Source organism: Bactrocera oleae, chromosome 5 (genome assembly GCF_042242935.1).
Source record: "Bactrocera oleae isolate idBacOlea1 chromosome 5, idBacOlea1, whole genome shotgun sequence".
NCBI lineage: Eukaryota > Metazoa > Arthropoda > Insecta > Diptera > Tephritidae > Bactrocera > Bactrocera oleae.
Genome location: NC_091539.1, coordinates 69,226,986 through 69,240,514, shown reverse-complemented (window position 1 = coordinate 69,240,514; position 13,529 = coordinate 69,226,986). Strand labels below are relative to the sequence as shown.

The window sequence follows — 13,529 nt, the reverse complement described above, 5'->3', positions numbered from 1 at the left end:
AAAAGACAATTAACACATAACTGCTGCCTTATTAAAAAATTTTATTTACACCTTTTATGCACCGACAAACTCCACATATCTATAAGCGCGCACGCAACTGTAGAAATAAGAGTGAATCGCTTAAGACTGCAGCGCCTGAGGCACAAAAGGAGCTCCTTTGAGTAAACTTACACAGCGGCGAAACCTATAAAGCCATTCTTACACATACACACACACTTCAATACACACATATATGTTTTTATGTGAATTTTAGTGACTGCATAATCCTGTGTGCTTGTGTGTGTGTGTGCAACAGCAGCATATAATCATAAAAGTAATAATAAAACGAATTAAAAAACTTTTACATACTGGCAACTTTAATTTCGCCCAAAATTATGCAATGAAATGAAAGCACCATGAACGTACGGTAATAACAGACTTCAAAGGAGCCACAAAGTAAAATATAAAATTCCAAAGTAGCGGCACACACACACATGCACACAACCAGCGGCTTTATGCCCCTACTTCCGAGTCGGGAGCGTTACGCCTTTAATGCATTCCCCGAGTAAGCGCGAACAACTGCGGTGGAAGCATGAAGAAGTCTCGCACTCTGCCGGGTTACTCCACCCAGTCGTGCGGTTCTTGTTGCGCATTGCAATACTTCATGTGTTTCATTATGTTGCCAGCTGATACTTTTTGCCTGCCTGCTTGCCTGCTGCTATATTTACAGCTATTAACAAAAGTTTAACGAAATAATGGCAGCGCGGCAGTTTACATTGCCGCTTTCATTGTTTTTTCTTGCAGTTTCCCGGTTTTAATTTTAATACTCGAAATATGCTCTCAAATATTTCCACTTTTCAGAGGCAAAATTTATCTTTCACTTGCTTGGTGTATGTGTGTGCGCGTGTGCTTTAAACTTTTTATGCACTCAGCACTTGGCAATGAATGCATTCAGAAGTAAATGAGCTGAGTGCAATATTCCTGCCACTTCTACAATTACATTTCATTTCCTTTGCATTAACTCAGTTAATGGCCATAATTTAATTACTTTAATAAGACTACGAAGATTTCCTTACAATGTGCTGCAGTGAAATGCGCGGTATATTTAAAAATACTGCTGATACGTTTGTGAATCGGAAATTCCGTGAAAAATTCAGCAATTTGGGATTTAATATTTAAATCCGATGAACAAAGTATATTAAGTTTGCAACGATGTTTGTACGTTATACCTATTAAGTATACTATATTATATTATGAATGATTAGCGCGACAAGCTGAATCGATTTAGCTATGTCTATCTGTATACGGTATACGCGAACTAGTCCCGCAGTTTGTGCAATAGTGATCTGAAATTTTGTATACCTTTTTTTCTCCCAAAGAAGCTGTGCATACGTCGGAACCACCGATGTGGTGCCACTATAAGATATAGCTGTCATACAAACTGATCAATTTAATTCAAGTTCTTGAAATAAAATTTTTATATGACAGATACGAAGCAAATCTCAACCTTATCAAAAGTGCATCTACGAGCGCAAGTGATTCTAGCTATCTAAAACAAAATTAAAAACGTGAGCTAATCGATATAAGATTTGCTAGTAAAGTACATATACTTTCAGCTTAATGCCAACTTTTCGCAAAATTACGGTATTGTAACAAAAAGGTTATATTTTTGGCCGAAAATACATATTTACTTTATTACTTTATATATTCTTGTGAACGCCAAGTAAAAATCAGTGTAAATATTTTCAATGTAGACACCTTCATTCTCCTTCAAGTTGCAACTGATACAATAATAATATTGTTGAAAAATTTACACATTTTTTTTTTGCCTGCCTTTATTCGCTTTTCCAAGTCGTCACGCACCATCAGCTTCTATCAGCACAATATCCGACCAATTTACAATTCAAAAAGTCAACTTTGAAGTGTTCATACACCCGAAAACGGCAGCCAATAATCAAATACGCGTATAATAGCACCCACACATAACCGTTAATGCGCACACATTTGCTTATGCTAATATATGTACGTGAACGAACATTTTCTTATAGCCGAAAGCATCAATTTCGAAATTCTTTAGGGATTTCCACTTCTTTATTTTGCATTTTACAAAATTATTTCAGCAACGAAAAAATTTACATTAAATATTCATTGCCTACTTCCGGGCGTTGAGTGCTGACTTTGCGGCGCTGCACACACACGTGCACATTTATTGATATATACAAATTCACATACCTTTTTCTTTTCTTGATTTATTGTTACTGTAAGGAACTCATTTGCATATACCGTTATGTTTGTAGCTGCGGCAGTCGATTGGTGCTGGCTGTAGTAGGGATTGCAAGAAGGAAAGCCGAATCATTTGGGCGCATTGAAATAATGAAATCGTTGCCTCACTGCACATGTGTGCATACATACTACCTACAAACGCTCAGATTTACTTAGGCCGCGCATTTCGCATTACGTATACGCCGTATATGACCCGCTGCGCGCAAACGAATATTTTTTTAAAATAATTTTTCAATCTGTTCGCTCATCAGCGTATTAATTTTTTATTACTTTTCTCTTTTGCATATTTATTTTCATTTCTCGTTTCTAGCAGCAGCAACAACAACAGCGCGCTGCTGTTATCTGAGATAACAATTTCCAGGGTGCTAAAAAAAATAAACCAAATTACTTTATTTAAAGTGTTATGCGCTGTCGTTTGTTTATTTGCTTTACATTATTCCTTTTTATTTTTGCTTTTTTTCGTAATCCACTTGTGTACTTGAGCTATGTAGATGAGTGGCGATAAGCTTAAATGACATTGACTGCGTCAGCATTCAAACAATATGTTGTTGCTGTAATGCAGTCCCTCAGTCGCTTCGTCGCTACGCTGCTTGCTTCATTTCACTTAGACGCTTCGTGGAGTCCTTGTCACACATTTCAAAACAAGCTCAATTTCCATCACCTTTGAATTGAGTTATTCACACTCACATATACATACATATATATATATGTATAATGGTAAAAGATACGTATTTCGATTTCATTTGATTGCTTCTTTCCTTCTTCAGATTGCGTGGCGTTAACGTGAAGCGCTCAGTTTGCAAAAGGATATTCAAATTCAGTTCTCACACCACTTGTCGGCTCTCAATTTAAAATATCCATTGCTTTCAAATATTTATATATGTATATACGAACACACCTAACCGCCTCTGTGAAGTCTCAACTCAATTTCTTTGCACCGTTAGCCACAACTTATGGCAGCATTGATTCCAAAATCAAACCGCTAAAATTTTAATTCAATAAATACTCACACCGCTGATACCATCTGCCTCTCACCCAGCTTCGTTGCTGCAGAGTTATTTCACCTTTCTGATCTTTGCTCACTCTCGGCTTTCCCCTCATCCTTGTGCTGTGCAAATACAAGTATGTACTTACATTTTCAATTGAAATTTAAATGCATCTGCAAATCGCTGTCTGCACAGCCGAGCGATGAGTGACGATTTAATAATTGTGATTGATAACTTGGCTTTTCAATAACTAGACCTCCATTAATTCGTTTTGTTGCGGGCACACGTGCGAAGGAGTGAAAACGGTTTTTATTAACTTTACAAAAATGCAAGACTCTCTAACTCGATGGGAAGAAAATGTATATTCAAATCGAACAAAAATGAATAAACTGTTCACCGAATTTCGATTTGTAATGCTCACCGTTAGTTCTATAAGCCTTTCTTCAAACAAGTCGTTAATGAGCTGGCGTTTAGTAAGTTTATTTATTAGGTTTGGATGCCAATCATAGATCCAGCACGCAATTATGCTACTTTTATTCATATCTCAAAAGGTAAAAAGAACTACTCCTTCTGGTCTGATAGAGGTTTTTCTTCCAGAACGTAATCTACTAGAAGAGAATTGAGGAAAGTACGGAACACTTCACCGGTAAGATACTGTTGGCTAAATAAGTCAGCCATTAGGATATAGGTCAAAGATTGGACGTTGTCAGTATAACTTAAAAATAACCCCTTGATGTTCTTCAGAAACAAGCCGGTTTTAATCAAGAATCTGCATAGTGATTTGATCAAATTTGACCCGGACTAACTAACAAAAATTCATTTTCACGAATTTTAATGCAAATTATCGCCTTCAAAATATGCTCCTGGGGATACACCAAGTCAACGCTTAATCCAATTTTCAATACACTTGTTAATAGCCTCTTTGTTGCGAGATATGCTCGATGTCGTGTTTGCAAAAGATTCCGAGCTTTTGTCATACCCAAACCCCCCTTGAGACCCTCTGATATCTCTCTAATGCCAAATACGTTCATACATTTGACTCTCCAAAATGCTTCTGCAAAATTTTCAACGATTCCGTAGCCGTGGTTCCACTGGAAACACATTATTTCACAAATTCGTTGTACAATTTTTTTCCATAGTAAAAATCGTCAGACTAATTTTCGTGTCGTAAACACACAGCTGCCAAACACACACTAATTGACATATGCAGATCAAACTTCACACGAACATAAAAAATATTGTACCGATTTAGGAAACATTTTTAATGGATTTGCTTTGATCTGATGGTAACTGTCGGAATTTAAATTTTTTGGATTTCAATGTTTAGATCGGTTCAGTTCTTCTTCGTGTAGATGTAAAAGAATCGCGGTGGACCTTGTCGACTTCGTTGATTATAGGAAGTATTTCGTATTGTTCTTTTTACCCAGAAGCCACAATCACCTTGCTAATACATATATAATACATAAATATTAAATATCATAGGGTTACATAAAGTTAGAATTTTCAAAAACTCGATTTATTTATTTTTTTTTTTTGTTTTCTTAATATATTTACATATATTTAAGAATACACACAGAAAATTGCATATCTTTCTGGTTAATATTTTCGGAGTTACACGCAAATTTCAAACGGTGTTTCAGAGTGCTTGGAAGTACAAGGGCGGAGTGCTGGATTTTTTTATCCCATATAAAGTGCATTCCAAACTTTAAACGAGTTTTTCTCAGAATGTTGTTTTCAAAGTCGGTGACCAACATTACTTGAAAACGTCTAAACCAATTAGTACGAAATTGTACACGAGCTTCTTAAATATATTTTTTAGTAATTAGTTAAATATTTTTTCTCCGATAAATATTTTTGTTTTTATAAACAATTTAAGAAGTCCGACATTTCGGTGAAATATCGATATTTTTTTTTAAAAAAACCGCAATTTTTCTCAAATAAAGATTTATTTTACTTATTCCTTCGATTTATTTCTAGATTTAACATTACTTTAATGAAATCTGTTTGGGTTTTTAATTTCAGGGATATAGTGGTCACCGCAAAACGTCTTTTTTGAGAGGAGTTCCCGGAAATTAGTTGCAGCTCTTTTCCAAATATATATTTTTACTAGTACTAAGTCTTAAAATATAGTTAGAAGATACCATAATATATGTATAAATTTTTGGATCAAAAACTTTTGAAAAGTTCACTTTTTTCGGCCTTCTAACTGTATATAACCCCTTATGCATCCTGAAATACACACAAACAATCATTTTCTGTTATATAACTATGATGCAATATATACTTATATACAACTGTATGTGCATGATAAAACAAATGGAAATGCTGCGGTTGCTTTAATGCATTTTCGGCTACTTTGCGGTAAACCGCATTTCAGTAACAAGCGAATGCGTAAAAGTATGAAAATGAATAAAAAATTACAATTCTCTGCGGTTGTTGAAGTAACGCTATTCAATTAAAGAGCTAAATTAACTGTTCACTTAATGCTCGCTCAAGTATTCAGCGGTTGAAGGGAAAGTTTTACAATGAAAATATGGAAATAGGTATATATATTTTTTTAGGTTAGGCAGCACACAATTTTTACACAAAATTATAGATATATTTTTTTGGAACATTTTCCAAAAATATTCACAATAATATTTTCAACGAAAATTTTGAATTATTCCGCTTCTTAAATCTCTTCGCTCCAATATATTTCAAAATTTGAAGACTTGTCTTCCGAATCACTCCATAAAAATTATGTCTTAATTGGTGTACTAAGTTCTTCATCATTCTTTAAATATGGCTTTCAGAGTGCTATTTAAAAAAGCACAAAATAAGCTATATACGTAAGAGTATTAGAAATTTCCCAGATAATACTTTCACCAAAGTTTAGTACAGTCTTTGAAAGGCAAGGTCAGTCTTTTATTCAGTTAAATACTGCATTTTTAACATTACTCAACAAGTTTTTTAATCAAAAAATTGTACAATAATTTCAAAAGATTTTTAAGTGGCAAAAACGTTCGGTTCAAAATTTAGCTTTGATATCAAATAATGTCGCTTGGAATTATATAATGGTATACCAAGAGCTAACGTATCGCCTCCCCTCTCGACCACAAAAAACATTGCGAGTAATCAGTCTGATGATTGAATTTTGACTGCGTCAACATTCTAAGAACGTTTTTAATTAAACCCAACCGCCGCACCGCTCCACCGCCGTTACAATACTACAGCTTTTGTGCTGCCCCTCATGCATACAAATATGCGAAATGCAACTGACAAAATTACAACCGTCAATGCAGCCACAGTTGGCGCGGGGTTGAGCAATGAAAATTACTCATACGACATGACGGTCCGAAAACGAGCGCTGGCGGCAGCAGTTTGTCCATTGCACTTGTCACTTTCCAATGGTGGCCATGCCGCCTGACGTGCTGACGCGCTGACGTGCAACAAAAGAGCAAATATGCCAGTGGCAACTACGACAACAACAAGAACAACAGCAACAACACTGTTGGCTAAAACATCAACTAAAACTACATTGTCAACTCTAACACGAACATAATCGACAATGTCATCAACAGCAGCCACCCATGTTGCCGCTGATAGAATACTGTTATCGGTGACATCAATACGTGCAACCCATGATGACTATGCACCTATGCTCGCGAGCACTTGTGTACGGACACACACACATATGCGTGTTGGTGCCGGCTTGTCTTCGTCTGATGGCCAACAACCAACAGCCAACAGGCAGCAGCCAGTAGCTCATCAACTCTGTACCGTTATGTACACTTATCCGGCCGGGCCGTCACATTTCCGTTTCGCATTGCAACCGCAATCGATGCATTGCTGCCATCAGCATATTTTTCACATACTTGTACATGTTGTTTTTGCTGCTCTTTGGCTCACGCAAGCAAATTTTAATGTTGCTTTAATATGAAACGGAAATAGCATGAAATTGCTTCGCTGCCACATCGCAGGCGGCCAAGGGCCTGTGGCAGCAGGGAAACACGCCGAGTAAACGGTTGATGAATATACAAATAGAAAAGCACGCAAATATGTGGGCGGGGCCGTATGTGCGTGTGTATGTGTGTGCAAAATATTTGTAGGTACACAATGTCCCATTGATGACGTGACCAGCAGCGCAGCGCCCACATCTCGAAATAACCAACTGTCAGCCAACACACTTCAATACATGCACACACACGCACCTAAATGCGCCGGACACACACTGCTGTCTCTCAGCAGTTGCAGTTAATTCTCTGGCTCCTTTCAGCATGGCCCTGCCCCATTCCGCCAGTGCTGTGCTGCATTGTGCGGCCATATCCGGCGCAGTGTTGCTCATCAATTCATTTCACGGAAATGCAGCAGACCAGCGTCAATGCAGCTGCCTGTTTGTAGTACTTTGCTTTTATGTGTGTGCGCGTCAATGTTTGCCGGCCGGAAGCGTAAGTTTATTGTTTGCATCCCACATATTTTCATATTTGCTGTCCAGTGTTTGCGCTTTTCCCTCCCCCCTTTCCTATTTTCATTAAAATACGACAACTCTGCAGTCCTTTTCATTTTTTTCTTCACTGTAAATTCCATTTTTGTAAAACAAATTTCCTTTCCAACGAAATTCGAAGAAATGTATCATTTAACGAAAGTTTTTAAATTATCACCCCCCCCACGCGCAACCAGCCAGACAGTCAATTTTTTGAGCGTCTGCTTTCTTTTTCAAATGTCTGCAGCGTCAATTTCTGTTGGTCAGTGAGCGCGTTTGCTTGGGTCCCGCTATAAGTTTCGCCATATCCGTAACGCTGGCAATATTTCCGCTGTCTGACGCTCTTTTTTTGAAGTTTTTTTTTCAATCTTTGTATTTTTCCCAATATATCTTCATTTATACAATTCCGTCAAATTTGTTTTATTATTATTTCCTTTTTATTGCTCATTCATGTCCGTATATATAAAAGTATGTCTCGTCAAATTTAGTTTGGTTCATGGGTTGGTCAATAGTTTTTGTTTGAACGCTAGTCAAGCGTAGAAAAAAGTAAGGCAGTCCAAGTTCTTGGGCAACCAAACTTTATATTTGTATGTACATTTAACACTCCAGTGTGTGTAATGTTATCTGTAAAACGTATATTTTCCGCTTCTCTTCAAAACAACCCAAAATATACCGGACAGAGTGAGAATTAAAGAGATTCATTAATACCGGCACTTACTACGAAATTCAAAGCGTTGTATTAAATAATAAAAATCAGAACAAGATATTATGAATTAATGCGGTCAATGGAACACTAGAAGCTTCTTTTGAGAAGAAAGTCGCGAAAATATTTTCACTTGCTCATTTGCCTGTGCAGGTTTTCCCCGCTCTTTATTAAACGTGTATATAGATTATCCGCCAAGTTAAGGGTCAAATTTAAAGCCGACTCGATGTCTGAATGGCCAGTAGATTTCATTCGAAGCTTTGCTTTAATTGAAAATGGGTAGGATATTCACCATTTCTAACCTATACGGGACCGCTAGTTGAAACCGTAGTACAATGAACCTTCTACGCATACGAGCTCTACCGAAGAAAAGATTCTTTGACTACAGCTTCAATTACTGTATTGGTAAGTTTTTCATAGGAAGGTCCTAATGGTTTATAATTTTATGAAGATCAAGAAAAAAGTGGCTGATAATGCGCTACAGAGTTTTTGTGAATCAAAAAAACTATCACTTTCAGTAAAATGCGGCCACATTATTGATGACAAATTGGGTAGAAATGCGAATGTTTCTGCAAAATATATATTTATATTTCCGATATCGCCGTGTTCACAATGTTATAAATGGTGTTGCCTTGAAATTTTACGCATATCGCCCAGCAACTGGCGGCGCATAGGTTTGGACGGACCGAACGAACATATATCCGCTGAAATCCGCTGAGCCCACTCAAACTAAATCCAAACGATGCAGTGAATTGTGATCTATTAGGACTGCGCTTCAATGGTAGGTGAACAAAATCAAATGATCTCCGATCGTTAATATCCCAAATCGGTTTTAGTGCTTCTCAAAATGTTATCGCCGACACGTGTAGTGTTCACCGCACCCGCTATGGAAGACCTCGAGTTAGACTACTCACATTTGCTGGAGCATTTACAGGATCGCGGTGTATATACCTCAATTTTGGCACCAAAATCAGAGCTTTACTTTGCGGTGAGCGCTATGACAAGTGGTTCTCGAAATTCCTACTTGAACCAGAAAGTGGCATGCGTTTAGGTTTTGAATTATCATTAACATTAATTCGGCGCTTACGCCCTTGCTACACATTTTGAAAAGCTGCACTCAAAAAATCGCTTGATTGCTAATTAAATGCGTGTTCGAATTGATAGCAAATAAAAAATATTGCATGATCACCAATATATATAAACACACAAATATTCATTTGAATTGTCTCCCCACATAACATACTTAGTATCAACGAGACGCTAACTATATTTTTTTAGTTTCTCTCTACACATTTAATTTGTTTTAACAGCTGATCAGACCGGTATTTGCTACGCTATATTGTCTATCTTTATTTATTTAAAAAAATTTTTTCTCTCTATAAACACAACGTACAGGGAGAGGATATGAGCCACCATACAAAGTATCACAGCCGCTCTATTCATTTTCGCTTCATTCGCGTTCCAGCAACCTGTGTTAATAATTGAAAACTTCTCTTTTCGTAATCCAGTTTTTCATTAAGCCAAAACTCAATAGCCGACAGTTTGTAAGTGAATTTTGCACAAGTTTATTAAATCCGTCCGCGATCACGATTATATATTATATAACTTGCATTACGTTCTAAATACGGAACGAGTAAATCTTATCAAAACCACAATACAAACAACAAGTTGGCCACTTATTGCGATGTCAAGTAAGTATACCTCTGTTTTGCACCTTCAGAGCGTAATTTATACCAACACTCACACGAAAAAATTCGTACACACAGGCCCATCAAGCGCGACTAGCAAACTTGCCATCGGTTTTGGGGTCACGCTTGCCACTGGGCTGGCTTACTGGTACTATCTGCAGTGGAAGAAACGCAATGCTATTCCTAAGAAATGGCGTCGCGTAGGCACTTTGGAACAAATCAACATATTTCCGATAAAGTCATGCGCACCACTAAAATTGGAGGACAATGAGGAGATCAATTGCGATATATTGGGCTTAAAATATCTGGGCTGTCGCGATCGTATGCTAATGGTCATCAATGACTCGAATGAAATGATCACCGCACGCGTTTATCCACGCATGGTCTTGATTGCTACGAAATTGTTGGCGCCTCAGCGTCTCGCATTGAGCGCACCTGGCATGGATACGATCGAGTTGGATTTGGGCGCTTTGAAAGCCGATGGTGAGCAGATTAAAACAATGGTGTGGAGCACACCGGTGCAGGTGCGTTTGGTCGGTGAAATATATGACAAGTGGCTGTCTAAATATCTGCTAGATAAGGATAGTGGCATGCATTTGGTACACTATCCGCTGGAGAGGCCCGTGAAGGCCATCAATTCGCGCATGGTGCGACAGCCATTCATTTTGAAAGATGATCGTGTAAGTATCAGTTAAAGTTTTCTCTTTGAAATTAAAATTATTCGCTTGTATTTATAAGGGCACCTTCAACGATGCTACCAGCTATATGATGATGAATTTGGCATCGATTAAGGAGCTTAATACCCGCATACCAAAGCCAGTGGATCCGTTGCAGTTCCGTGGTAGTTTCCAATTGAAAATGGATACCGATGAGCCTTACGCTGAAGATCATTGGCAGTGGGTGAAGATCGGCGATGAAGTCATCTTTCGTGTGGTAGCACCATGTACCCGCTGTATCTTCCCGAATATAAATGTGACTACGGCAATACGCGATCCCGATGGTGAGCCGTTGAATACGCTTAAGAAGTGAGTTAAGGATATATTCTAAGGGGACATTTTTATTCTCATTATTTTTGTATTTCCAGATATCGCATGTTCAAAGGCTATGCATCCCCAGCCATTGGCATACACTTGGGCCTGCGCTCTGTGGGAAGTATCAAGAAGAACGCAGTAGTATATGTAGAAGATAAGTGAGGTATTTTGCTAAAAAAATTAACATTTTGAAAGTTTTTCTATGCTAAAAAGTGTAAATATATATAAAATATGTTTCAATTTATGTATTAACATATATTTTATATTGTATAAAATTTAAATTACTCAAAAAGAGTGAATTAGCCGGCATGCTGAGAAATTATTAATATAATGAAAAGAGCTTTCTTAAAGCTTTTTGTTACCCTCCTTTCCAAAAATAAATTCTCTGATGTATTAAAAAGCACTCGGTAATTATAATTCTACCTATTAAGATAAGTTTTTTGACGCATCATTTTTTTACGCATAATTGACATAGATTTGTTCCCCAATCTTAAGGATTCCACATTTATAAACATCAAAATAAACACCCATAGTCGGTTCTCTAGAATTTTGACGCAGTCGATATCTGCAAAAGACCATATAAATCGCATATAGTTGAACTCCAAATTCCTGGATACAGTTACTTACTTCTTTAGCATTCTTAGTGGTTCGAAATCAGAGTTTCTCGTATAATTCTCCACATTCACATTTACCAAAATACAACGCAGGCAGTCCGAGTTGTAGTGCATAACTACCGAGCTTTCAACATCTGTGCCGATACGCAACCAGAGCCAGTTATCTTCGTTGTATGGTGGAATATTCGCATTGCTATCGACTACGATATTGCCACGAAACTGTTGACAGTCCACTTTCGTTTTACCGCTTAGTCGTTCATTTAGATCATGCACGGAACGTTCATGCATTACCATAACTGGAGCAATATCCTAAAAGTATTTGAAAAATGTAAAAATAAACTTCGTATTTGTTAACTGTTCCAACTTACCAACTTCTCTCCCGGATATGGTTTTAATTTCACATACAGCCGTAAACCGTGCTCACGCTGGAGCACTGCGCGTGAGAGCCATACATGATGTTCGGCTCGACATTCTACCAAACGGCTGACATTGCCGTTTTCTCGTTTTTCTACAACTGCATAGGGTTCTGTCAGTAGCTCACTCAAGTCCATAATTATAGGTGACATATTCGGCGTTTCCAAACGCAATACCATTTCACTCACAATCTCGGGATGTACACTGAGCATGCGTGGATAGGAGCCAGAATATACCACTGCGCCGGACTCATCATATGCCATCAAGCAACGCTCCCAGATGCCACTCGAATGCAGACCGAACTCCGAGCATTCCACTTGCTCCAGTCGTATGGGCGCACCACCCTTGACAGGATAAAAATTTATTATTTTCAGTGTCCCCAAATGTTGCCATTCATTGGCACTGGGTAGTCGCCGACGATTGCTGTTTCTCTTGCGATATGCCAACCAAATTGTAATGCCACCCACAGCAGCAACAATGCTAAGGCCAGACCAAACGATAACTTCCAAATACCGCATTTCTACTACGAAGACGAATTTTCACTTTATTTACTCATTTACGAGTTCCATTGAAATGGAATACAGGTATATGTAGCTATATGTTTAGTGAGTTCGATTTGGTACTTTTTATGACTTACTTAATCAGTCGACCAGCACGAATCACACTGTCACTGCTTGTACCCAACCCGAACTGAGTAAAAATAAAGAAAACGCAAAGTTTAAATAATAAAAAATCGTTATATCGTTATTGTTTTTGATAAGAGCCTATCTGCGCTTAACCCTTCAGAGGTAAGATTGGGTCAGCGATGCCTCGTCCTTAGTAACTCACTTTTCTAGATCAGGAAGAGATGGTATGTGAAGGCGAATACAAACTAAACAAGCTGAACTCAATTCAAAGAATTGTTCGAAAGTGGAGCAGTGACCCACCATTACGTCTACTTTGACAATTCTTATATCTTATGAAAAAAATACACACTCTATATAATTTTCAATTATTATTGTTATTGTAATGTTATGATTATTGCAGTTTTTATGCCACTTTAATACTTTTCTGGAGTGTTAGGTACAACAGGACTCTTAAAGGTGCTAAAAAACACATTACCCCGCAAGGGTTAAGAAGTATTGTATACATTTTGGAGAGCGCATTTTCCCTATACAGGACAGTAACAATATTTACAAAAATATTTCTATTCGGGGAGAGTAAAAAGGATATCACTCTTAAATCCAGACATGTTCTAAGATTGATTTCTATGTCGGGCGTAGTACTTTTCTGATGGTTATCTTAACCACGAGCGTTGTACTCAGCAAATTCTGTATCTGATATATCGCAGAACTATAGTGATGCTTTGGATACTCTGTTGGATGACTAC

General features: G+C 37.7%; 2 protein-coding genes across 2 annotated transcripts; one reads left to right on the top strand and one right to left on the bottom strand.

The window, feature by feature from the left end:
• Nucleotides 1–9,855: 9,855 nt before the first annotated feature.
• Nucleotides 9,856–12,861, bottom strand: LOC106615793 (mitochondrial amidoxime reducing component 2). Its single transcript, XM_014232142.3, has 3 exons — nt 12,115–12,861; nt 11,760–12,055; nt 9,856–11,697 (listed from the first exon to the last, which is right to left on the bottom strand). The coding sequence occupies exons 1-3, from the start codon at nt 12,676–12,678 to the stop codon at nt 11,589–11,591; spliced, it is 969 nt and encodes a 322-aa protein (XP_014087617.2). The 5' UTR covers nt 12,679–12,861; the 3' UTR covers nt 9,856–11,588.
• Nucleotides 9,935–11,716, top strand: LOC106615794 (mitochondrial amidoxime-reducing component 1). Its single transcript, XM_070110466.1, has 4 exons — nt 9,935–10,104; nt 10,180–10,781; nt 10,840–11,126; nt 11,186–11,716. The coding sequence occupies exons 1-4, from the start codon at nt 10,098–10,100 to the stop codon at nt 11,292–11,294; spliced, it is 1,005 nt and encodes a 334-aa protein (XP_069966567.1). The 5' UTR covers nt 9,935–10,097; the 3' UTR covers nt 11,295–11,716.
• Nucleotides 12,862–13,529: the final 668 nt, after the last annotated feature.